This window comes from Alexandromys fortis, unplaced genomic scaffold (assembly GCF_014885135.2).
Source record: "Alexandromys fortis isolate MF-2015 unplaced genomic scaffold, M_Fortis_MF-2015_v1.1 scaffold_206, whole genome shotgun sequence".
Taxonomy (NCBI): domain Eukaryota; kingdom Metazoa; phylum Chordata; class Mammalia; order Rodentia; family Cricetidae; genus Alexandromys; species Alexandromys fortis.
In genome coordinates, this window is record NW_026068097.1 from 994,587 (window position 1) to 1,021,708 (window position 27,122).

At 44.7% G+C, this 27,122-nt stretch overlaps 1 protein-coding gene across 2 annotated transcripts; it reads right to left on the reverse strand.

The window, feature by feature from the left end:
- Positions 1–1,014: 1,014 nt before the first annotated feature.
- Cnga2 (cyclic nucleotide gated channel subunit alpha 2) lies at positions 1,015–25,182 on the reverse strand. 2 transcript variants are annotated; one of them, XM_050123600.1, is made up of 9 exons: positions 23,708–25,182; positions 22,315–22,420; positions 21,943–22,052; positions 7,732–7,867; positions 7,281–7,376; positions 6,231–6,401; positions 5,060–5,167; positions 3,393–3,499; positions 1,015–3,072 (listed from the first exon to the last, which is right to left on the reverse strand). In XM_050123600.1, exons 1-9 carry the CDS (start codon positions 23,811–23,813, stop codon positions 1,673–1,675), a joined length of 2,340 nt encoding a protein of 779 aa, XP_049979557.1. In that variant the 5' UTR covers positions 23,814–25,182; the 3' UTR covers positions 1,015–1,672. The 2 variants fall into 2 exon arrangements, with proteins under 2 accessions (XP_049979557.1, XP_049979558.1); XM_050123601.1 differs by lacking the exons at positions 21,943–22,052; positions 22,315–22,420; positions 23,708–25,182 and adding an exon at positions 8,029–8,951.
- Positions 25,183–27,122: the final 1,940 nt, after the last annotated feature.

The window sequence follows — 27,122 nt, forward strand, 5'->3', positions numbered from 1 at the left end:
AACAGGATCGCAGAGAAATTTGCATATCCATATTCCCAGCAGTATTTCAATAGCTGAATCATGGTCAGAAACTGCATACTCATCAACTGGATGACTAAGTAAAATGTGTCATATCTATACACTGGAATATTATTTGGCCTTTGTAAAGGAAGGAAAATACGGCATGAGATGTAACATGGATGTATTTTAATGATGCTATTTGATAAGCTGACACGGAAGAAATGCTACAGGATCTTATCTATGTGACCTTTGTAGAGATTAAATGAGTGCTGCCATGAAGCTGGTGGGGTGGAATAAGGAGTTGTTTAATTCATACTGAGTTCTTGATGTGGAAAGTGTTTGATGATCAATTTTACACAATGGTTAAGATGCTAATTTTTACAGCTATTTTCCTATGATGAGTGGATGAGTGGATGAATGTAGGAAAGAATGTTCATGTCTGACCATGAAACTGGGGTCTGTATGTAGACGGAACCCAGTAGCTAGGACTTATTTCTGCAACTCCAGATTATCTGGCAACACCAAATCGGATGCATACCTTGTCCTCCAGAATCAGTATGTGACTGTTTGCAGGTGGAAGCATAGTGGCTTTCAGTCACTTCTGGTTCTTCTTTTCCACATTCATTCACTTGCACATCCCCTTACTGTCTAGGTGGATAAACATTGAATGCCTCCTCTGTGGAAGACGTGTCACCAAGACTGCAGCCAAAGCAGTGACCTTTCCTTCAAGGAGCCCACAGTCTGTCAAAACTGACCCAGGAAAGAAAGTGTTCTGAGAAGCACAGACACCTAGAGAAGGTGTGACTGCCTAATTAGAACGGGGGTGGAGGCGAGAGGATCTTCTTCAAGATTCTGGTTCTAAAGGCCAGTAAGGCTCAGGAGGGTAGAGGAGGATGCTCACATATATGCCAGGAAAACTCTTGGGAGAAGAGAAGAGAAATATGAAGAAAGAAAGAATTGAGCAATAACCACAAGTACCTGAAAGGAATTTATTAACTTCTAAGTGCCTCTAATTCACAGTACTATAGACTTCACAAACTCTTCAGAACTTGTGTGCATAGAGAGGTGGTGCCCAAAGCTGCCAGGCACCTCTTTCTCACAGTGACATTGTCTGATAAGGAGGTAATGACTCTCAGCAAACATACTCAAGCCCACCCTACCATTCCCTCACAGACCTTGCATACCTTGGAAAACAGCATGCATGGGCCCAGTGTCTGCAGCCACTTCTTAAATGCATAAACATGCATGAAAACAGACTGTTTAGAGCACATGTTAGAAAAGTATGGGGCAGAATGCAGTAGGGAGTGGCTAGATAGAAAGAAGCCAAAAGCAGGAGTCAGGCATTGTGGTGCACACTGTTCTTCAGAGAACACTGTTCAGACTTCTGGTCCCAGGAAATCCCCCTGAAGGACAGTTCAGTTGTTCCCTAGTTCCTTTTCAGACTTGGGCAGTAAGCACTTGGAAATCCAACCCACAAAACCTACACTGTCCACAAGCTTGACCATTTTCTGGGCTTGGAGGGGGACTCCAAGACATTGTAGCCAAAAGCTTAAGCCCTAGCAAGGCTTTGGGGGAGAGCTCAGAGAGACATGAGGATAGGTGTTTGTAAACGTGGAGTTCTATTCAGGACTTCTAACTGGGGGTCAGAGCAAGGCTGGATAGGCATCTCTGGTTATTCATCAGCAGCTGCCTCGGGGGTATTTATTCCATCTGATAGGTAATCGTCCTCATGGTTCTGTTTCATTTTGGTCTCCAGTACTGTGATGCGCTGCTTGAGCTTCTGCTGGGCCCCAGTGTACTCAGCCAGCAGGCGGGCAAAGCGAGTGTACAAGGTCTCCATGTTTGTCTCCAGTTGCTCCAACTTCTCCTGAACATCTACCTCCATGCTGGCGGCCACCTCATTCTCATCCAGCAGACCTTCCTTCATCAGGATCTCCCGGCCCCTCTCCTCAAGGACTTTCTTGGCATCAGGGTACTCAGTCACAGCTTCCATGAGATCATCCTTGGACAAGCAGAAGAGATCTGAGTAACCTAGGCTACGGATATTGGCAGTGCGCCGATTGCCCATTTTGCTGCCCTTAATGTTAAGGATGCTAATCTCTCCAAAGCAGCTCCCGGCTGAGAGCAAGGCATACTGAGTCACACCATCATCGGCTACTACTGCCAGCTTGCCCTCCTTGATGATGTACATTTCCTTGCCAATGTCCCCCTTACGGCAAATATAATCCCCAGGACTGAAGACCTGGGGACGAAGCTTCAGTACCAGTTCCACCAGCAGGCCAGCCTCACAATCCTGAAATATGCGTACTTTCTTCAGGGTGGACAAGTGGACGTTAATGGCTATCTCAGCCCTGAGCTTTGCTGGCAGGTTTTTGAGGACTTCTCGTTCATCTACTGTCTTCTTATTGGTCCACAAGTAGTCAAACCATTTGATGACCTTAGCTTCCATTTCTTTGCTGACCTTTCGGAACTGCATGTAGTGTTTGACAGCGTCAATCTTGGCCTGGAACTCTGCTCGTGTGGCATTCATGTTGGAGATCATGGAGCCCACATTTCCCACAATAGTGGCAAAGATGAGGACACCGATCAGGAAGTCAAAGATGACAAAGAGGTACTCTTCATCCTTTACAGGGGGTGGTGTCTCTCCAATGGTGGTGAGGGTCAGTGTTGACCAGTAAAGACAGTAAATGTATTCCCTAGCCAGGTAGCCATACTCAGGGTCAGTAATGTTGGGGTATACCCAGGTGTCAACCCCAAAGCCGATGGATTTGGAGATGGCATAGTAAATGCAGGCATTCCAATGGATGATGACCAAGATGTAGAGAACCAGATTGCTGATTCGAAAGATGTTGGGGTAGCTGGTGCGTGTCTCAGTGCGGTCAAAGAACTCAAACATACGGGCAAAGTGCAACAGACGGTTGAAGCGCACCTCAGGGCTGTGGATACCCACAGCAAAATAGATGAGGTCAGTGGGGATGATGGAAGCCACATCGAGTTTGAACTGCAAGGTGTGGATATAGTTGTCACGCAATTTCTTGGGGTCTTTGACCAGGAGTCCCTGTTCTAGGAAGCCTGATAGAAATACAAAACAACATGTCACTTCTGTCCTCAGTCCCGTGTCTCCCTAGAAGATAATTCTCAGCAGGGAACAAACTACTAGTTAGCTTTCCTTCCCACAGAGGACTATAGATCGCATAGGGAGACTGGCCAAAAGAACCCTAAGAAACCACTCTCAGATATAAACCTCCGTAAGTATGTGAGTCCATAAGATTTAGAGTATCCTAGCAGAGGTCCACTGGGGAGATGGGCTTCAATACCATGTCCAGTCAGTTTCTTCAAATTTTGTCTTTAGTTCTTTGGATTTACGAGTCCAAATGCTGCTGTGCACTCACCTGTGCGCAGTCGGATGAAGACGTCTGCAATGTAGACAGTGTCTGAGAAGTAGTCCAGCACCAGCCACACCACAAAATAGTTTCTCTGGAGATCACTGAAGCAGGCTCTGTAAGGGGACAGGGCTGGGCTTCACCGACAAAGCCCTAGTGGCTCTAAGCCATATACATACTTCTGTGAGGAGAGCTTCACATGGCCTCCAGGGACACCAGTGCGTCACAGGCCACTTGGTAACAATGACTAGTGACTTCTACCTCAACCCTTATTACAAAATCAACATTGCTGCATGTGTTGCTCATTGATCATTGCTAGTCTTCCTCATTCCCTGGACTGTGAGCCCCAGAAACAGGACACATCTTAGTCATGACTATATGCCAAATCGCTGGTCCAGGGCCTCAGATTGCACATCATAAGTGGTTTAAATCCAATAAATAAATAAACAAACAAGGCATCATAAGACCAGCTGACTGGCTTCTGTATTCATTACTTCAATGGATTCTTATTGAACACATCATCGAACCCTGGCAGGATGAGAATACAGATAGTAGTGGGGTTTAAGCTAGAGGTGCTGAGACTAGAGAAAGATTGGTGGCTACAGGAGCTTTGGAGGAAGAAATTGGCAAGATTTTGAAAATGAAGGAGTAGAACCTAGGGAAGGGCCTAGGGAGGGGACAGAGGAAGGGAAAAATCTGATTATGTACTAGTCCAAGGGAAGAATGGTCACATTTAGAACCAAATTCCCATAAAATGTGCAGAACAAAGTAGACCACAGCCTTCAGCCGTACTGGGCCATCAAGAGATTAGGGAGCCTTGCTCAAGTTAGTCCTTCTGTCCAGAATTCCCTCTCTGCCAACCTCATGTATTTGAACCAATTGCTACCTCCCACTAAGATCTCAACTAAGGTCTCTGTCAAGCCCATTATGATGGCCTATTCTTGAGCAACTTGTTATCTCCAGACCCTGGTAATATCTTGCTCATTTCTTTTGTTGCATGTTTATATTCAGTCTAGCTGAGAACACTGGGGAAAAGCAGTGATTGTGTCTGTCCTGTTTTCCATTGTACACCCAACACAGAGCACAAAACCCAATTAGTGTGCAGGTCATTCTTCCTGCATGAATGACTGACATAGGGTAGTATTACGTGAACTGCTGTCAGGAAAAGAGAGGACCACGTTCAGTGGACCTTGAAGATCAACCTTAGAGTTTTATCATGAGAACAATGGGGAGCCATTACATGGTTTTGGAAGAGAGAGTAGTATAAGCCAATCTCAGTCTCTACATAGAATATTAGTTGCAAGTGTGGAAGATGTACTTGAGGGATTAAGTGTACCTCCAAGGCATAGAGGTGGGACTACTGTAGTTTTCCCAGAGAGAGAAGGGAGATGATGGCCTAACCAAGGACAGTACTGATGTACGTGAAAAAGCAGCCAAAGATTACAGGAAAGGAGCAGGAAAAGGACCAACATGAAGACTTGATGGCATATTGAATAGCGGGAGCACTGACAACACGGGGGGTGGTGAAAAGAGAATTCAGCAATCAGAGACTTCAGAAAGAACATTGGACTGTTGCATACTCTTTGTCCAGAGTTTAGATTTTTGTGTGATCTTAATTCCATTTGCTGTAGACTCTGCTTCTGTAATAAATTCCACCTAGACCCCTCCATGCTCACCTGGCCACCAGCAGGCACCAGTTGTAAAGAACAGGCATGGCAATGACAAACAACCAGCGGTAATACCAGTCTCCAGCTGGGTCCAAGACAAACAGCTCAAACTTCTTCCTGTAGAGACAAACAGCAGTTACTAGAGTTCTAGGGCTCCAGGTTTCAGAACCACAAATTCTCAAAAGTATTAATGAATTAAAGGATTGTGGGTTGAGGTGTAAGCTGTCTTCTGGTTTCCTTTTGCAGCGACCCACAGCCAAATAGCAGGCCTCCATTCTGACTGAGAGCAGGCCTCTGATCCATTCTGATGCTCCCCTGCCCTCTCAAAGGGCCTTGCCCAGAAGATACATCAAAGACAGAAGTTGTAGCACAGATAGTCTTTGAGGGGATTTGAGGAGGGTGTATCTTAAGATGGTGAAAGAGCTTTAAGCCTGTTCCCACAGTCCCTTTGGGGAAAGAAAGAAACTCCAGGCTAGTGTATGAGCTTCCTCCTCTTTCCATTCTTTAGACTTCAGCCTCCAAACCACTTTCCCAGATGCTTCATCCTAACTTGGCAAGAGCCTTTTCCCTCCGCTGACCAGACGTGGGGGATGTCAACTTGGCCAGACATTCACTATCTTCAACTGATTCTTCGAATATCAGCCCCTCCAATTATTCTATGTTTTACTTTCCTTCTCTGTCCCTCCTCTTCTGTTTAATCATCTACGTCTCATGTGTCTGACTCCCACATAAGCCCCTTCAAAAACCTGTTTTCTTGGGCATGGTGGAGCTGGAATGGGCAGGGATTCAACAGTACTATGTGACTACAGCCTCCCTTCCTGATCATCACATACTGACTGCTGGAGCTAGAGCTGAGGTGGTATGCCCTTGGATGAGTTCCTCTCTTGTCGAAATCCACTCCATGGGCAGCAAGAGAATGTATAAAAGGGAACCACTATGGCATGCAAAATATACTCCAGTTTCCCGTGGAAAGATCACTACTGTTTGAGAGGCCCTGGGTGAGAGCAATAAGAATGTTTAGAGTAAAAAGAAGCATAGGCAGTCATCTCCACCCGTTCTTTATCTGCTAACACAGAGCTTGGCACAGCCCTGGAACCACCCCTGATGATGGTTAGCATCCCCACTGAGCTCTCCCATGGCAAGTATGGGAACTTTTGAAGATCCCAGAGAGTGGATATACTTGGTGCCCTTTCCATCGCCGTCCTTGTCGCCTTTGCCATCCCCCTGATGTGTTGTCACAGTCTGGAGCTCAGGCCCACGGAAACGCTCTAGGAATGAATCAGGCCTTGGTTCCTCCTCACGGAAATTCTTGTTGGCCCAGTCTCTGATGACCCCCACCAGGCGAACAATCCTAGAGGGGAAAAAGAAGAAGTGTGTGCCAAAGAAATGACCTGTGCTGTTTAGAAAAGACTTGTCCAAGAGTGTTCACTGCCTGTTGAGGAAGAGGAGAAAAGAGGAAAAGCCGGAAATAGACCAGGCCATGATTTCCTGTATGCTAAGATCTGGAAAGAGACCAGCATTGTGGGCAAGAGTTGGGGCTCAGGCATTATCTGAAGTATGTCCTGTGGGGGAGGATAGCCCTCCAAAGATTTCCTATGTAATGGAACTTTACAGTTACTGTGAAACACAAACAGGAGGTCTTCAAGGCAAGATTGAGACTGTTAAGAGTCAGGACAGGTCAGTATGAAAACAGCCCCAGGCTTCTTTATTTCTCTATGAGGCCTATGATCTTAAGACCCTATATATAGGCCCTTTTGCCATAAAGACTCCCTTCTTCCCAGTGCTAAGGCAGCCAAATATGAAGGGAAGTCTACTCCCAGCTTGCCTCACAAGAACCTCTAAAGCAGTGGAATAACACCTGGGCACTGGAATTTCTAAACACTCTCCTGGTGATTCTAAGTCAGTGCTTCTCAACCTCCCTAACACTGTGACCCTTTAATATAGTTTCTCATGTGGTGACCCCCTCAAGCATAATACTATTTTGTTGCTACTTCCTAATTGTAATTTTGCTACTGTTGTGAATCATAATATAAATATCTATGTTTTCCAATGGTCTTGGGTGAAAGGGTAATTCCACCCCCTCAAGAGGAATCGCAACAAGTTGAGAACCCCACTGCTCTAGAGTCTTGTAAAAAGGCCTAGTGCAGCTGAGAGGAGGGTCATAGTAACCATTTGACAGGCCCCAAGAATAGAAGGGGTAGCAGCAGGTCAGCTGAACTGGAGAACTCACCTTCGGAAGCCACCCCTCCCCCTCCGTGGGGTATCCATCTCCGCCAGCCTTTGCAGTTCTGAGGAAGTGTCATCCTCAAGCGACACAGACTGTGGTCTGCATAGAAAGAAATAGAGTTGATCCAGAGTCTCTCACCAGGAGTTGTCTTTCCTCTTAGGACATGCCTAAACATCTCACAGTCCCCTTGGAAGATATCCTGGAGCAAATGGAGCTTGCTCTGAGTGTAAGCCAAAGCTCCAAGGAGATAGTGGAGACTCTGAGTTATTGATGAAATCACCCAGGCTGAGCTGAGAGTGCAGCTCAGGGGTAGAGGGCCTTCCTGATAGGTACAAGGCCTTGATGTTCTACCCTAATTCTGGCAAAAAAAAAAGAAGGTAGGGTAGGAAATGAGAATGAGGAAAGAAGAAAGAAGATAAGAAAAGTAAGAGTCACCCAAGTTCAGTACACTCACCTGCTACCTGTTCTGTGGTCATCTTTGCCATTGGCCTTAATGGAAGGTGGAGGGTGATGGTTGTGGTTATTAGCTGGAGAGCTCTTCACACCATTGGGCTTTTCGGTCATCCTCCATGTACATGCAAGGCTCTCACCTGACAAGGCGATAACCAGTGGACTCTATTACCCATAGAGAGCAGGGCAGCTAGAGGCGAACAGAGTGACCTTAGTAGTTCATGCATCAAAACATTCTCTAGGGTAAAGGTAAGAAAACTGCATTGTATAGTTTATCACCATTTAGATTTTAATAACACACCAGAGTAAGGAAGTAGAATCACTTTCTTGGCCCTTAAGGGCCTGACACTGAAGCTAATGCTGAGTCTGATGGCTTCAGATTGCTATAACAGTCGTTATTCAGGCGATCGTGAGGTTCCTTCAGACATGAAAGAGATGTGCAGAAGAAGACATATTCACAAGATAGACTGAGAAAAAGAAGCTGAGCAAGAAGCTTGTGTACTACAGTATCTCTTACCACAGTCGGGAAGAACGGGGGTCAGAGACCCTCACAGTAGCTTTTCTCTTCTAAGGCTGATTCGCATGCCCCACTAGATGTGGGTAGAAATTGTCAACACGCCTCGGTTTCTCATCACCTCTTCTGGACTCACAGCTACCTCTGACTCCACATCACTGCTGTGAATTCTCAGACCCAAGAGAGTTGAGAAATTAAAGACTCCTGTGATGCAAACTGGGAGTGGGCAGGGGGAGGCTTTTCTTCGTGCTTGGATGTCTCAGTACTGGGAGAGATGAAATATCCTTCACAGCAGAGAAGCCTACACATAGGATCCCGAAATTGTCGTCACAGAGCCAAAACTCCATTTGGAAATCAGGTAGTGTGAGGTAACCTTTATGCTGGCCTCATATGACTGAACACAACATCCATCTCGCCCTGAATATCTTCCTGTTGTTACACAGGAAATCTTGTGAGGACATCCACCCCCACAGCATGCCTGAACCCCAGCACTTGCCCTCAAGGCTGACCTCTTTCCAGCTTCTTTCACTTCCTCCAGCATCTGAAGCTGTCACCATGGTGACGGCAGGCACGTCAAGCAGCCTCAGAGATGCTCTCCCGGTGCTCTCTGTGGATGCTAATGAGGACACCTGAGGGAAAGGAACCAGCATCCACAAGTACTTGCTTGAACCCTGGAGGCAGTAGACCATGGAGACAGAAAGTTCCAGGCAATACAAACAAATCCAAGGCCGCTCACACGGATCAGTTTCAAGGCTGGTGGTGTTGAAGTGCAAGCTTTCAGACCAGGAGAGACTGTAGTACATGTGTTCACTCTCTATGCTTCTGACATTAAAAAGGTTTCCTCTCCTGTGATCCCCTGCATTGTATGTACCAGGAACAGGCCCTTCTATTTTTTCTGATTCTCTTGTGACATCACTCAACCACACATGCCCTTTCATCAGAAAAGTCCACTTAAGGGAGCAAGGACAGGCAGCTAACCATTGCTACAGCTCACCCAGTCAGCCAAGTGGTTCTCACAGGCACACCCTGCACACACCTCACCTACACCCAAGGCATTTGTTACAAACGGGTTTCTAATCAGTTTGTGCACACATATCTTTTGCCTATTAACTAGTTCCTTTGAGCTACCTCCAACCCTCAAATCCCACATAACAAAAACCACATTTGAGGCATTCGCTAATAAATTAGCCACCTTTTCATTTTGCCAGTCTCCTAACACAGACTTCTTTCTGTCAAGTCACTCAAGCCTGAAACCTGGATTTCACCACAATTGTTTGCTTCCTTGATCACATCCATGAGCATCACTCAAGAGCTAATCCATCCTCCTTCAAATTATTGAGCATCTGTCTTTCAATCACCCTCTACCAATGCTGCAGTCTCATTGAGGCTCTCAAAGCCTGTTGCAACAGACTCTTTTTGATCAGCACACGCTAGAGTATGGCCTGGACATTGTCAAAGTTTAACTGAAAAGAAAATTAACTTCTCTTGGGGACAAATGCACTCTCATATCATGAATGGACAAGGATGGAGGGTAAAAGCAGAATTTGGAAAACCTGAAGCTGTTCAAATAGTCCAAGTAGTTAACCAAAGTGACGACAAAGATAAGGACAGGCAAAAGGCTTGAAAAAGCACAAGAAGCGCTCCTAAAGAAGACAGATGCCTCAAGGCCAATGCCCAGTCTTAATAGGGAGCCAATGCTTCTATCCCCTGAGATGAGAGGTGGAATAGAAGGTGGAGAGAGCAATAAGTTCCTCTGTGGGAGAAGAGTAAAAACAGTATAAATGAATTATCTCTCAGGAGGTGAGGAAAAGTAGGAGTTTGAGGGACAAGAGATAGAGCTGTAACTAACTCTGCAATCTTGGCTCATAAAGGGCAGAAATACAGTGGAAACAAAGGGAAGATGTATGGCTGAGAAAGGTTGGTTCTCTTTGTGTAGTATTGTTAATTTTTACTTTTGTGTTGCCACTGGGTTTTTGTCTATTGTTTGCTTATTTGTTTTTGGGTTTTGGGGAGATTTGTTGTTTCTCTTTTTTTACATCAAAGATAACAAAGCAAGCTGGGATTCAATTAGAAAATTTATTTTTGTGCTTGAGAACAATTCCAATAGAGTAGAGCCCATGAATGGTGGAAATGATACGTAGGGTTAGATACCAGATAAAATGAGATGAAATTTATCAGGTGCATCAGGAAGGGCTGTTGAAAAAAGTCAAGAAAGAAAGTAATAGTTTTGATGGGAGTAGGAATATAGAGAGCATCGGTTGAAAGGGTTCACTTCTGCAAAACTCTAATATTATATGTGAAGAGGGAGGGGATTCCATCTTCAGGGATATCAGTCTTTCTTGTGCGCAAACTTTGGAGGAGGCAAGATTTGCAGTAGGAATGAGTAGGAGAATCCAAAGTACTTTAGGTACAAACCCAGCAAGACAACAGACTACAGAGTTGCCACTGAGAAAAGAGGTGGACCGGAGATCTTAGGTGGGTGGAATATCCAAGGAAAGTGCCTTTCAAACCTAGAGTAAGGCATGCTGATGCAGTTTTCTAAAGAGCCCAATTTCAATCATGAGGACTTTCTGGGCCTGTTTTCATCCATTAGCTCACTATCTGAGTAACTAGGATTATATAGATAATCACCCTGACAAAATGAATCCCTGGGCTGGCACAATGAATCCCATGAACCTTGGCTAAAAGTATTTTCAGAGTTTCTTCAGAGTATGCATAGGGATGTGAAAGCCAGAAAGCCTAGAAGTTCTGCTTTATAGCTCACTAAAATGATAGCTGATGTTCAATTCTTTCATTCACTCGTCTATCACACACCAGTCACCCACTGGGAGCCAGTCCCTGGGCTGGATGCTAAAGCTAGAGACGGTAGTCCAGCAGTGTCTAGAGGAACCTCAGGATCAGTGTCAGATGACCTAAGGAGACAACCAGGAACACAGTCTAACTTAAAAGTCATTCTCTGTTCATATTCTATTGTGACTTCAGCAACATATCAGCAATTATTCTCTGAAATAATGTTATTCACACCTTATTCCTCATCTTCCTTATCCACTGCTTCTCCTGTTCTTTGAGGAAGTGTCCACTTCTGCCCAACAGTAAAGTTTCGGTTGTGAGCTCATCCCTTCACTGGAGCATTTATTTTACTATCATTTCCTCCCCAGAGTGGTAGCTTTTAATGCATATAAATGCCAGAAACTTCAAAACCTCTAAAAGCCAGAAGCCCAAACCTCTTCTCTGGAGCTCAGTTTGACCCCCTGACATGAGCATTTTGATGCGGAATAGACGCCTCAGGATTAACATGTCCAGAATTGAGGCCTTGATCTTCCCCTCCAGATACTATTCTCTCATACTCAACTGCATCTCAGGAAAGGCAAAGCCATACTTCTAGCAACTCGGGTCCAAAGCCTTTGTGTCATTCCTTTCACTTCTGTCCCACTACACATTCAAAGCATGCAGGCTCTACATTCAAAACATCACAAGCTCAATATCTCTATCACAGTTTAATTAATCCAAGCTTGGCACTGTAGATAATGAATGAGCTTCGGGGATGGGTAGTTGATTAACTGTCCTTTCACTCCTTCACTTTTTCTAAGCTTCCTCTCCCCCTTTCACTATTCACCTTATGCTCCTTTTATATTAGATAGGTTAATTTAAAGGAATATACAACATTATTTATTGGTTAAAATGGAGTAACAAAGATCAATATATCCTCCAGAATGCAATAACTTACTTAGGGAGAAAAGATATAAAACAACATTTCCCAAGACTTTAAACACTAAGTAACAAAACAGAAATTCTTAGGCAGGAGGAAATAAATCAAGGGAGCCTTGTGATCAACCATCATTTTTCTTGTCATCTTTTTAGGCCATAACGTAGAGGGAGAAATGAAAGTGGACCTTAATGGATTCCCTGGATTGAGAAGAAAGCAGACTCCAAAGAGACCAGAGCATCAAGAGTGTGCAGGGCAGAGTACCGGGAGAGGAGTGAACCTCAAAAAGAGAGTTACAGAGGGATTCAGCAATACAGAGACAGAAACAGAGAGACAGAGACAAGGAGACACAGAAAGGTCATCTAAGCAAGATCAAGGAAGCTAAAAGTGGACCCTATCACATATTCAGCTTAGTACATATACCATCCTCCTAAATTCAGTATTCCAGGTCTCAGTCTTCAGATGGGCTCTAATACCACCTGTCAGGAACATCCGGTTGTTTGTGCAGTCTTGGTTAGACTACCCTGAAGAGCCTTGACACCAGTGAGGAATGAGTAGTTCCTACACTGAACAATGTTATGATCCTACTGAAAACTTGTAAAAGTATAACCCAAATGCATTAAAGTCTTCCCAAGCAACTAAAATGCAATCCAGAAAAAAAAAGCCCCAAAATGTTATCAGAAATATAAAATTAGGCAAAAGAGTCAGAGATGGACCCTCTCCACTGTTAGTAATCTCACAAAACCATCAAGCTAAGGACCACAACAGATATACAGAGAACTTGCTGCACACATGCAGGACTCATGCTTGCCACTTCAGCTTCTGGAAGCCCGCATGATACCTGCTTAGGGGATTCTGTGTGCCATGTTTTCTTGGTGTCACCCATCCCTTGTGACTCCTAATGCTTTTCCTCCCCCTCTTCAGTGGAGTTTCCTATCTCTGAGGGGAGGGCCCCAAATGAGACCTCCAATTTAGACTTTCTCTTGGCATAATATCTGGCTGTGGGTCTCTGTGCTCGCTCCCATCTGCTGCCAGAGGAAGCCTCTCTGAGAACAACTGGACAGGCACTGACATATGAGAATAGCACAATATCATTAGGAAGCATTTCATTGATTTTTTTTGACTTGTCTAACCTCAATATGAAGATTTTTGCCTCATCTTATTGTGTCTTTTTTTTTATATATATTGGAAGCCTGTGTTTTCCTGAAGAGGAAACAGAGGGGAATGGGTCTGGGGAGCAGGGGAGGTGGAGGGGAGCTGGGAAAAGGGAAGGGAGGGGAAACTGTGGTTGGGATATAATATATGAAAGAATAATCTATTTTCAATAAAATATAAAAATAAAAATATAAAATTCCAACATTCAATAATGTAATATCCATAATGTATCCACATAAAATGACAAGATATGCAAATAATTTCCCCATAATGAGAAGTAAACGAGCTATTCATTGAAATGAAATAAGTCTAGAACTGGTATAAATGTAGAATTAACAGACAGCACATTGAAAGGTCCTACAGTTTTATTTGCTTTGTTCAAAAGTGGAAGTTTTAGTATGGAATTTTTGTTTAAAGGTGCTCAAATCAGATTCCTAGAGATTGAAAATGTATTTTATGAAATTAAAATAAAACACCACAGTGGCATTTCAATGTTCATGGGGAGTTGAATCCAGGGTCCCACTGAGGGTCAAGGAATCTGACAATGCTCAAATCCTTTTCAGAAAAGGGCTAGCAGCATATTTACATATAAGCCAGGCAGTTTCTCCCAGATTCTTTAAGTGTCTTAAAGTGATTTATTTTATGTGTTTTGCCTGTACGCATGTATGTGTACCTCGTGGGTGCCTGGTGCCCAAAGAGGTCAGCATAGGGCATTTGCAGACCCTGGAACTCGAATTACAGGTTATGAAGCACCATGTAGAGGCTGGGTACTGAACAGGGATCCTCTGCAAGATTAGTGAGTACTCTTAGTTGCTAAGGCATCTCTCCAACCCCTCCCAAATTCTTTAAACTGACAGTAGATGCTTTAATACCTAAGACAATGCCAATGTTATAAAAAATAATCTGAGCAAAGTATCAGTAAGATGTGAAACAAGTTCAGTGGCCTGCTCTATGTGTCCATAATGTTCCTACAAAAGAAAGAGCTAAAGAGATAACTTGAACATTTTTCCAAACTTGATAAAAGCTATACATCTACAGATATAAGATCAATGACACTTAAAGGGCACACACACACACACACACACACCCCGTGAAGAAAACTTCACGGTGGCAAAGTATAATTAAATTTTTCAAATTCATTGATAATGGGAAAATTTTAAAGATAATTTGCAAACTAAGGTACATTATACACTGAGTGGCAAGCCTAAGGATAGAATCATGTGCCCAGTAAGGACAACACAAACATATCTGATAAACTTCAGGCTTCCCTTCCAACATTAAATCAACAATTTTTGTCCAGTTGCCTGTAAAAAGCTAGAGCCCATCTTGTCCCAAGTCACATCTAGTTTATCATACCCCTCAGCTCCTTGATAGCAAATGTTCATGAGTGGCCTGAATGTCAAGACTTTTTTGACTGTCAGTCTTCAGGATGGCTTGGCATACAAGCTTCCCTGTTAAGAGGATGCTCAATCTCTTCCTCTATGTCTACAATTTTCTACAGTTTCCCAGGTCCAGTAGTGAAGGCTATATCCAAACCATACTATCCTTATTGAAAGTTCCCTTCGGTACAGTACTTCGTGCAAACAGCCCTACTCAATGTTAGAACTTTCTCCTGAAAAACAGGCATGCACACTGGTGAAAAGAAAGGAGAAGAAAAGCATGGAGGGAGAAAGATACGTAAGGACAGAGGAAGGGGGCATAAAGACTAAATTTGATGAGGTTTTGTGGATCTCAGAAGACAGACTTTAGAGAATGGAAATGCTGGTCATGAACTAGGGAGTCAGGGAGAGTAGTCATGATGGGTCTTCTGAAGGCGTTCATAAGACCCTTTAGATGACAAGATATCACAGATTCTCTCACAATTCAGCTCACCCAGACTTCTAGTTCAAGTTTATACCAGGTCTACCCCAAGATTTTCAACAATGTTTGTGATCTCTTCCATGACTGACAACATAAAGAAGCAGACTGTAAGTCTTAGCTAGAAATTAGTCCCCAGCTCTGGTCTTTGCAGAGGCAAAGTCCTGAGTGGTGAAGAAAGCATGGTACCAAGTGTTATGTCATTTACACTGTAAGCAGTAGAGCATCAGGAAAGTTGGCAGGCACAAAGCAATATGGGGGACTAAAGGAAAGCAATGGCCTACTACTAGGCAGCGGGAGCCTCATGATTCAGGGTTGAGAACACATTTACTGTGCATTTAACTTGTTCTAAGCCATTGACTTAAATCAATTTCTTTAATCTTCGTGACAACCTCACTAGGCTGATGTTATGCTGCCCACTGCACAGATTCACAGCCTGACACTCTGTCTCTAAAACCACACTCAGCCATAGGCTAACATGAAAGGCACATAGAGCCAGGGAGTTGCTTATTAGTATCAAGGAAAGAGCTGGGGTCAGAACTGTGTAAAGGGTGGCAGGCTCTTGAGGTTCACCTTTGAGGGTGGAGCTGAAGTTGCTATGACCCAGGAGAGACAGTTGCTTGGGGCCTGACTGTGAACAGAGCCAGATGAGCTGTGGGTAGGAAGAGGGTAAGTGACTGGTAATCATGAGGTGGGCCCACTCAGCAGGTGAAGCCCTTGATGTTTTCATTAGCAGTTGTGAGCCCAAGCTCCAGTCCCTCCACAAAACTGACATGGCCTGGCTCTGTGTTTGATGAACAAAACCCTCAGCAGTTGGGTTTGTTTGCCCAAGAGTTCTTATGGACGGATGTAGTTGCTCATTCCTTTAACAACAACTGGAACATGTACTGTGGATTCTTTGGTATCAGGAACTTGTGTCTGGTCTGTTCTTTCCAAGACATATTTCATATCTTTACAGCAAAAGATAAGGGTGTGGTGACATATCTAGTTTCAGCTACACACAGGCTGCCCAGGATAGGCTGGACCCTAGCAACTGGAATTTATTCCAAGATCCCTCCTGTCCTCATATCCCCAAATGCTTACAGTCTGTCTACGTCTCCTGGGAAGGGACAATAGGCCATGAACTACATATATGCCAACCTGATAGGACCCTGTATTTCTGAGACCAGTTTCCTGTCTTATCGCTCCAGTGTCTCAGCTGAGAAAAGCTAGTGTTTTCTTATGTCTCCTCAATCTGGAAACCTAAGCATTATTTTTTATATCACCCACTATATTCCCCAATCTATCTTCTCTTTCCCATCCATACTGACTACTGCTGCCTGAGGGTTTGTCTACACCCTTGGCATAGGCTTCGACTCCTTGTTTCTCTATGATGAGGTCCCCAGATTTTCTTTTCCTCTACCTTCTCCACCAGGAGATGAGCCAAAGTAAAGGCTGAAATCCCAGCAGTATTGCTTGGAAAAGTACCACGTGACCCCTCCCCATATCATGGCATCTTTTTCACAACCACGGAGCTCCAAGCTGTGTGCTCCCCATGATCTAAGGTTTGGAGGCCCAAAAATGCTGTAGGCCAGGAAGACAGAGGAGGAAAGTGCTTAGGATGGACAACAAGTTTCCCACTCTCCTGAAAAAGTCATGTGTGCCAAGCTTTCTGGTATCCTTTTCACCATCTTCCTATTGGAAAACAAAGTTTAGTTGTCTCAGGAAAAGTCTGGTGTGACATTTCCTGCCACCACACTCCTAGAGGACCCAATACTTCACTTGACTGCTTTGATAAGGTACAAAATTTCCCCACATAGACAGTTGCCTCTAAACTACTGAGGAGCCATACATAGGAGGGCTCTTGCAATCACAGCTTTAGGGTCTGTGTGTTTTATTCTCATGAGTCCCTGCCCTGACCTCTATAGAAGCCATCAGCTCATGGACACAGGAAAGTTTCAGCCCCCTTTGCTCACCAGTCAGATGGTTTCAGAGGCAGAGTTCTGGGGCCACAGTCAACATCTGTTGTTCCGTCCACACCACCTCCAATCAAAGACAAGCTCTTGAGAGCTCATGAGCACTGAAACCTGCAGAGATTTCTTGCTTCTTCTGTTGTCCAGCCAGGGAAGGTTTTTTGAGACCCCAACAAATAGCAACAGCTTTCCAATCAGAGAGCTGTTCCACGTTGCCTGCTGCCAGCCCAGGAAGCCAACAGAGGTCCAATGGAGCACATACTCACACTAGGTGAGCTTGAGAGCCAAGTCAGGGTGTTCCTGGCCCCCTGAAGAGTCTGTCTTCAATGAGAACCCTGCACACCCCAGGCTGCCAACAGCTGAGAACTAGACACCGTCTGTCTGTTGAAGCGGCTTCTCTGGCCCCTCCCAAGCTCCCTGAGGGACTCTCCCTTGTACAGAGCAGGTGCAAAGCAGCTCTCTGTCTGAAGACTGAAGACTAAAAGCTCAAGGCCGCCAAACCACTGCTTTAAAATGTTGACAAAGTTCCAGACAGCCTACCTGATTGGAGGCTAAATCAAGGAGATTGGGAGAGAAAAAAGAAACCCAGAATGGAGCCAGTCAGAGTGGGAAAATTCGATGGATTTAAGCTCTCACAAGGGCCAGGATTTGAGAATCAGAAGGTGCAAGTAATCCTTTGGCTCTTTTTAAGAGATCAGGATTCCAAGCTGCTCCTAGGCCCCTACTCTCACCTTTTTCCCCACAACCAGCTGTCTTCTCCCCTTTTTTTATCCAGCTACTAAGAGGCCAACCTGAGAAAGAAGTGTTGAAATATCGGGTTTTAGCCTTTGCCCAGGGCTGGCGCTGACTAGGAGCCAGATTGATAGGGAGGGCCCTCCTGGAAGCCTCCAGTTTCCACATCTGCACAGGTGGCTTGGATGGCAAGCTCCTCACTCAGATAGCCAGGAGAGTTCTAACTGACATCCTGGGCTCAAAGGCTAGGACAAAGCCAGACATATATAAATCCTGCATAGGACAGCACGGAGAGCTTGTAGGGACACCGAGGGGCATGGCAGGAAGAGTTAAGGGCTATGTTAGCTGACATCTGCTAACAAAGGAGAATCTATTCATGTGTGGCATGTATAATTGGAAATTTTGAGACTGTAACATGGGTGGCACATAGTGATATTTACCACAGAAAAGCGGTCGTTAAAATGAACTTACTTCAGTGGAGAAGGTTTCTTCATAGAAAGTGGTCCTTAAAGCCCAACTGCATAACTGAACAAAATTATGCTCTGAGGACGCTGATGGAAAACTTCAACTAGCCCTTTCCTTCTGCTGGGTCTCAGTGATGCAGAACACAGAGAAAACTAGACCCTACATACTTCCAAGCTAATAGGCAGTAAAATGCTTCTGTGTTCCTCTAATCCTGGGCCTAGATGGTATGGGAGATGGTCCATGGTGATAAGCAGCAATGTCCTAGGAAAGTTTTCTCCCCTGTCACCAGATGTAAATGAGTTTCTTCTCATATCCATGCCTACTGGACACGCGACTTCCCCATGGGGAGAGTCACAATTTTGGATAGGGGGGAATATAATAAGAAGACAAACGCTCCAGATGGATCGTAGCCTAAGGGACAAGCAGAGGATTCTGCTATTAACCATTTTGTCCCTGTGCCTCAGTGCTGACTTCTCGGGCTGCCACAGAGATAAACCAGGAAAGCTTTGACTGCCGTTCAGGTTTGCTCTGGGAGACCTCCTAGGTGGGGCAGGCAATTGGAAGGAACCCACCTCTAGTCTTCTCAGAGGCGGCTGAGCAGCCACACTGCAGGGTAGAGAGAGGCAGAAAGGGCACATGCAAGGACTCCACCTGAGCTCACCTACCTCAGGAGGTGTTCCTCCAGGGGGGCCACCAGGCTGTTTGTTTGCAACTCAGCTAAATTGCTCCCAGGAGGGAGCCTTTGTTTCACAACATATTTGCAACCAGACTTTTTTTGAAAACATGTCCTGTCTGCACAGGCACAGGAGCACCTGGGCACCAAAAGGCAGGTTTCACCCAACTTAGTTGCAGCCCTCTCTTCCTTGTAGTTTCCCCGTGGAGCCAAATTGGGATGGAATAAAAGAGGTGCCCTTAGGCTAATGATATGAGGGATGACATCTTGGTGTCTATTTAATAAGCCAATCTCTCCTCTAGGTTCACCTTTCACAGTACCAAAGGCAGTGGAAGCATCGTGATGGTGGCAGGAAGTGCCACATGCTGCCTTTGTGTGAATTGATGGGTTGTTCCAACTAGCTGTTTCTCTGCATTGTGGATCCCTGTTGTGGGTTATTTGTACACTGTGTGAAAATGCATTGCTGTTACTGTTGTAATAAAAAGTCAAATGGCCAATAGCTAAAGAGGAGGTATAGGTGGGGATTTCTAGGCAGAGAGAGAGGAAGTGGGAGATGAATCTAGGCATGCAGGAGATGCCAAGAAATATGGAGGGAGTCAGAGATACAGAGTGAAAGAAAGGTAATAAGCCATGAGGCAAAATATAGATTAATATAAATGGGTTAATTTAAATATAGGAGCTAGTGGGACAAGCCTAAGCTATATACTGAGATTTCATAATTAATAAATCTCCATGTCATTATTTGGGAGCTGGCTGGTGGGCCAGAGAAAGACTCATTACACTTCTCATTCTTCCCTGGGGCTGCGAAGAGTAGAGAGAATGTCTTCCACAAAGTCTCTCTATCCCACTCTTAGCTCTTGGGTGTGCTCTGAGTCTCCAGGGCCCATTTACAGGGGCAGATAGTGCTCTTGGCTCTCCTGGTGCAAAACACTTATGATCAGGTAGTGTCTTTTTTATTCTGAAGGGGTTTCCTCCAGCACCCCACTACCCTTTCTGCTCTGGGGCCAGAGAGAAAACCTGCCAAGCATCTCTTAAGTAGCCTTATGTCACCTTCTAGCAGGGTGAGGCTCCAAGGCTACATGTCTAGGGTCCCACTGAGCTGACTGCAGGCCCTGTATCCTCATCTCAGAAGCACATCAGCTCCCAGAACATTTGGAATAGAGAAAGCCTTGCACTGCACAGAGTTCCCTAAGGATGAGAGAGAGGTAACAGGGTAATGGCCAAAGAGAATTTGGAACTCAAAATTCTTCTCCCTTTGCCATTTCTGTCTCACCTCTTCCTCTCCCCTACTCTCTCCCCTCTTTCTATCCCCCACCCCCTATACACAGTTCTCTCCTTATTTGATGACATGGTCTCCTACAAATGGAGAAGTCTTGATAGATTTGGCTGTTTGGGGAAGTTCCCCTTAGCCACAAAGGTGATGTAAAAGTTCTAGGTTCCCAAGCCACAAAGATTCGCCTTGATTACTTTCTTGCCACCGAGTCCCTCTCCCATTCATTCCATCAGAGCTCTCATGAGCTAAGCATCTCTGTAGATGAGTCTCTCACATACACAAATCTGGACGTTAACTCCAAACCAGAAAGCAATCAATCTTAAAGCCATCAAATGTCTGTCATCCACTTGGTCCCAGGGAAAGGAGTAGCAGCCAAGTAAGCCTCCCTAGTTAACTGGGCTATCTGAGATGTGACTTTTAGGTCTTCAGGTACAAAAGGTAGTACTGTGGCCCCTAGAGCTCTCTCAGGACCTCATCCTCAGACACTTAGTAGGAAGCGGACCATTCCCTAGCCTGGAACATGGAAGAACCTAGCTTACACACAATGTTTTCCTGTCTTGCTAGAAAACCGCAAAGACCTGTAGTTCTTCTCAGGAACTCATTTTTTTCCTTGGGAAAATAGAAATATTTCTGGTCCTTTCCATGACATTTTTTTTCTGATTGAGTCTCTAGAACACCTGACCTGTCCTTCACACAATCATTGGCATAATACCAATGAGAAGGACTGTCTGAAGCCTTGCCTGGGCTAAAGACAGTGAGGGTGGGGAACGGTAGACAGTAGAGGACACCAGGAACCTTGGGGCAATGGCAACTCAATCCCAGACATGCTGCCTTAGACCAAAAGGCTATCCCCTTGTGTATCTCCCAAACCCTGCCAAAAGTGAGGTTTAGATAAAGAACTTCTGGCACCAGGCTTTGTTGTGCTCATGAAGCTTTTATTGAGCATGTTCTCAGAGCAAAGGTTTGAGTAGTGTGGGGCCAAACAAAAGAAGGAATACAAAGCCAAACCCTGTCCACAGAGGATGGAAGAAAAGAAACGCTGGTCACAGAGCCCAGCTCTATGTGCAGTCAGGTTAGATAGTGTTTATGCCGGTGTTTCTGTTAGGGCTCGTGCCATCCTCTAATCTCTCCAGAGGAGTGATAGCTCAACCCAGGCACACCTGTCTGATGCTACCCCATGGTTCTCCAGCCTTGCAGAAGCTAAAACCTTATAATAGAGGGAGCTCATCTCCAGGCGGAAGGACTGAGCAGAAGGCTAAAATGACCCAACTGCTACCTGGGAGCTGCTGGGAGATCGAATGGGGTGGATAAGGGCATTTCTGAAAGCAAAGGGAAGAGGAGAGGAAGAGATGGCTCTAGCAAGGCTGTGATATTTGTGAAATTTCACTGGTGCATCCAAAGCCACAGGTTGGCTACGCAAAGTGACACCAGCAGACTACAGAGCACAGCCTCCTTATGGCACCAGATGACATCCCAGTCCTCAAGGGCATGCAGCCGCCCAGAAATCACTTGCATCTATGGAGGGACCAAACACAGGCCTTGTGAAAAGGAATCTCTCTTATGAGAAAGGCAAGACTTAACGGTAGGGGGAAAGTATGACCTTCAAACAAAATGAATCTTTGTTCCGCCTTCCATCTCCTTTTCTCTTCCCTAATTCCTGTCCAGCATCTCCAGCATAAAAGAAAATTAAGGGTGAGATCAACATGAGGTACCCAAGCCATAAGGCCTGAGAAGAGATAGGGGAGCCCAACCTCACTTCATTTGCTACAGGAGATAATGCGACAAAGGCTATGAAAATTCAGGGGGTAGCTCTTTTCATAGCTGCAAAAACCACCCACTCCCAGACACTATGATGCTTTTTCCAACTGCACAGCAGATTCGTACTCACCTGCTTTCTCATGACCTCTATCTCCAGCCCATTGAGTTCTTCCAGGCCAATCTCTGCCACTATATCTGCCTCCAGACTCTTGGGAGGAAAGGTGACACAGGTCAGAGGTGCTGTTGGTCATAGAAAACAGATACAGCAATCAGGTAAGCCTGGAGGCTTTTTGGATAAAACTCCAACCCTTCCCTTGTGTAGTAAAGAGGGCCGAGGGTTTGCCAGAGCATATGAAGATTCCAAATGGCCAGGAGGCAAAAGTACCCTAATACTTAAGGTACATTCAACTACTTCTTGACTTGGATGCTCACCAGTCTCTATGGCCCTGACCCTGGCATGTTCCTCCCCAAGTAGCCAGGAACAAGAGAGTTGAGCTCTTACCACTCATAAGGGGACCCCGCCCCTTGGAAGTTGCCAGGAAAGTCCTGGAGATGGGCATCCCCAGGCCTCTGATCTCTTGGCACCGGGGCACCTGCATTTGGTGTCCCTACAGAAAGAAGAAAACACCATTTCAAGTCACCTGTTCAGCCCCACATTGTGCTAGAATCAACAGTGCACCCCACAATGTCATCATCTTCCTGTACCCCCCCCACTGCCTATTGGTAGCTTCTAGCCTTGCATGCTGTGTCAAGAAAAATGCAGTAACGTTCTTTGTCCTCTGGTAGAACTTTTACATGCAGGTATCCCTTGAAAGGCCAATCTACTTCTTGAAGAAGAATGTAAACCCTCAATTTGATTTTAAGTAATTTAAAAAGAAACATTTCATACCATGGAGGTTTATAAAGAATTGTATAGTCATTCCTTGGTTCCCATGGGGACTGTTTCTGGAACAACTCCCTCCCTGTGGTTACCCAAATCTGCAGATTCTCAAGTCCCTTGTGTAAAAGGTCATAATATTAGAATATAGCACAAGCATATCTTCTTATATAATTGAAATAATTTTATATCATTTATAATGTCTAATAAAATGTAAATGCTATCTAAGTAGTTCTTATACTGTATTGTGTAGAGAATCATGGCAAGAAAAAAAATCTTGCATGTGTTTTCTATAGATGCAATCATCCCACCCTGCCCCCAGATATCGTCCAGTCACATTGCAAAATGACTGTCCTGAGCTAGATCCAGCATGTTTTTGCTCTGCCCTTGAACGTCTTTGGATTCCCCCCCAGTGACCAGGACCCATGTTCTGTCATTTCTAGAAAAAAGAACCGAGACTGCTATGAATAGTGTTAAAAGCTGTATGAGGACTTTCTGGGTACCAAAGACAGCAGAAATCACTCACTATTCATTTACTTCTGACCTCCAACCTATTTATTCGTCTGACCAGTAAATATATTTACTGAAGACCTGGCTCCGGGCCTAGGATTCTGTGGAGTGGGCAATGATCAAGAAATGAAATCCCAAACACCAACCATCTCTCTGTAAGGGATAATAGGAAATACAAATAAGAAAATAATCAAGGGGGAAGTGGCAGGAACAAGAGAAAGGGAAGAAGGGTGGCATGAAAAATGAATAAAAATTTAAAATAGAAAATAATAAAAGAAAATAATTCCATTCATTTAGATTCAGATAAGCAAATAGCTCATAAATGATTAAAACCCCAAAACAGGCTAATATGGTAGGAGAAAAGCAAGAGTCAACACTGAAAGACCTAAAACAAATACCTTCCAGACTAAGTGAACAGCGTACTCAATTGCTGTGGGATACTGTGGAAGAAACGTAAGTGGACACACATGATTGACTATAGTCAAGAAGCATTTTAGGAGATTCTCACCTGGCATCACTGGCTGTTCTTGGTTTTGAGTGATGTTTCCAGTCCCTAGATCTTCAGAAGTGGACATTTTTAACTCTTCTTTGACACGGGAAGGGCTTCCTGCCATCACCACCAGGTATTCGTTTGTAAGGATACTCAGGGTGGAAGGCACAGAGAAGAGAAGGGAAGCTTGCCTCTTTCAGAGATAGAAATGCAAGAGAGATATACTGGCATAAGAAGGTGGAGCCAGCTCTCCCTCTCTGTGCTTAGGCCTTGGATTGGCACCTTGTGTTCCCACTATATCTTGCTGGTGGGTCTCATAGCCTTCTTCTCTTCTGCTGTGTAAACAACTTGGAGAAGAGATAGGGCTCCAGATTGTGCTGTTTGTGGGAGTTGCCCCGATTCATCTCCCCTTGATTTTGTTAGTTATTGGTAGGAGGGGCTCATCCTCCATCATGATCTAAGATGAGACAAGGGCTGGCATAGGGCTCAAGCACCCATAAGTGCCCAAAGCAGTGATGGGTCCCATGCTTATCATAGTTCCTACAAGCACAGCACTGGCCAATAATCTAGGGTACAGCACTCTATCAGAGGAGATTCTCTGTACAGAACATCCTGCTTCCTCCAATAGAGTCTCCAAGCAAAGTGCATGGTCTTCTCTGATCTGAATCCTGGGCATGAAGCAGAGAGGGACAAGAGGGACACATGCTGGGCTTGTTATCCTGATGTATGTTTCAGTTCTGCCTCAGTTTCCCTACAGATTAGACCAGCTGCATGTGTCAATTTAGTCAGGTCCTGATCCCCAGTGAACCCATCAGACACTCAGCTCTCAGTATGACTGCAAAGGCATACTGTAGCTGTGATTATTATCCCTAGTGGACTTTAAGCAAAGGGCTTTCCACTCAGTCAGGTGCTAGTACTCAACCAATCTGAAAGAATCAAGTGTAAACATTAAGGTTTCAGGAGGAAGATAAAGTCTGCCCCAGGATTGCAGCAACAATTCTTGCCCAAATTCCCAGCCAGCCGCCTTCCCTGTAGTCCCAGGAGCCAATCATCTAAAGGAATGTCTATATACCTAGGCATCTGCATGTGCATTCTGGCTGCTATGGTTCTCTGTAGCGCCTTGGGTTGATATAATTAGTAATGGTCAAAACTGGGCTCTAAGTCCAGAGCCACTGAAGGAAGAGGGGGTTATTTGTCAAAAGAATCAATCACAGCTGAGCCCAGCTTGGAAGAGGAAAAGAGAAGCAAGACTAGGGGAAGAGGAGAAGAGGAGGAGGAAGGAAGGGGAGAAAACCCGACTAGTGGAGAGAATGTGGCTTGTTGACCTCTCCCCGCCAAACCCACTTATCAAACACAGAAATAATATAATAAGTGAGACCTTACTGCATTCCTGAGGGCCTTAACAATTCTCCCCTTGGAAACAGTCCCAGTGAAACCTGAGCTTTGTGGAAGAGCAGATCTTAGCAGCAGAGAAAGCGCCCAGGTTAAACATAGAGCTCCAGGCGCTGAGCCTTACATTTCTGTCAACGACAGAATCAAAATATGCAAGCCAATAAATTTGAACTTTAGGTAAGAAAAATCATTATTAGCATCAGTATTGTGTTCCATGCAACACTTAGATTCTACTTACAATAAAATTATTCATGTTAATCCAGCATTCAAATGTAAATGGATATCCTGTATTTTATTTGACAGCCTTGTACTGCCCTTCCTCCTCCTCAGTATCGGTGGAACAGTGCTATTGCTTGTGACCTAGTCTGTCTGATAGACAATGGAGCTAACAGTCTTCTCTTTCTACAGGGGCTAGATGGGGAGAAGAGCTCAAAAGTCAGCAGCACTGACTTGCCACATGGACCTGAGCTAAGGTTCCTAGTACAGATTCGCCTCTGCTACCTACTGGACTTGACCCACTGGGCCTTCCTGGGAACAGAAACATTGGTCCTTGTACATGTGGAGGCACTGCCCCCTGGTGGCAAAGAAAGCCAACACCTGAATCAAAGCAAGAGTGGAGAGACTTTGTTCCCCATTCCTGGGCCTCCAAGATCATCCAAAAACACCAGCACTTTATTTTTAATGTACCTTTTTCTCTCGAACTGGGTGCCAAGGATGGCTGGGAGACAAGACACAGTCCTCTGCATGACTTTAAATTTGTTTCTTAGTACACGTCTTTACATAACTTTATCCATAACATAATTTCCATTTGAAATGTCGCTTAACTTAAAAACCAAATACTCTGAAAGTCTTCCACTGTCTAGTCTGCTAATCTTGGTATTTCAAAGGTCTACAGCTTTGCCAAGTCTTCCATCATACCCAGGTCTGGAAGGATGGCCATGGCCAAGTGTGCAAAGTGGGGTGCAGAAAGCTGGTGCTTCAATGGTAGGCTCCCAGAGAAGAAGCCAAGGTGTTCTCACATGGAAGTTAGACAGATGTCTCTGCAAACGGGAAGAGATCAGAGCATTTCTGGATTACAGGTGTGTCTCTATGTCTGCAGTGTACAAAGAGCTCGCACAGATGAAATCCTATCTCTGAGGACCATGCTATTAGCCAACTTATTTTGTACGTGAACAGTATGTTCTGGAGTCCCCAGCTACATGTGAACAGAAGTATTAAATTTCTTTTCAACTCATCCCACTAGCTTCCTCCCCTGACCTGTGAATGCCATGAGTGCTCAGAGCTGTTTATTCTAGAAAGCAGCGGGATTGAGTGTTTCTGGGCATTCCTCTTTGCACAAATGGATCCACAGAACAGGAAGAGACACTGCAAGGTTCAAAGGCATGTGTGTTGATAACTGGGAGTTGTACTCGCCAACTACTATAAAAGTGCATCCAAAGAGGCGGCACAAGGTGGGACCCACCAAGGAAATAAAATGTTTTTTTTTTCTACAGCAGTATCAACAAAAGATATTATGGGACTTATTTAAATAAGCATCCTTACGATGGGTGAAAATGTTATCTCATTGTTGTTTTAATTTATATTGCTTTAATTATGAATAAACCTGAGCCATTTTTCATTTGTTTATTGATCTACATTTCTTCCCTATGAAGTATCTGCTTGAGGGCTTGAATCTTTATTAAAATATGAGCTGTGTTATTAGCACAAGGGGATGGAGGGTGAAAGCTTTCTCTCCCTTCAAGTCAAGTTTCTTCACGGGAAATGTATCAGCTTTTCCTTAAGGTGTTGCTCCACTGGGACCAAACATATCCAATTAAAATTATATGCACGTTTCAGACTTAACCCTGAAAGGTATTTAGTTTCTACAAAGAGAAGGCATCTAACCACACAAACTAAAATGTTGCTCTCTCTCTCTCTCTCTCTCTCTCTCTCTCTCTCTCTCTCTCTCTCTCTCTGTGTGTGTGTGTGTGTGTGTGTGTGTGTGTGTGTGTGCACGCATGCGTGCATGCGTGTGCTTGTGTGTGTGTGTTGGCCTGTTCTC

Coding starts and splice junctions, on each gene's coding strand:
- Cnga2 (XM_050123600.1), bottom strand. CDS start 23,813: ATGGCAGGAAGCCCTTCCCGTGTCAAAGAAGAGTTAAAAATGTCCACT. Junction 7,868..21,942: donor TAGAGGTCATGAGAAAGCAG/GTGAGTACGAAT, acceptor TCGCCTTGTCAG/GTGAGAGCCTTGCATGTACA. Junction 3,500..5,059: donor TGGTGCCTGCTGGTGGCCAG/GTGAGCATGGAG, acceptor GTCCCCTTACAG/AGCCTGCTTCAGTGATCTCC.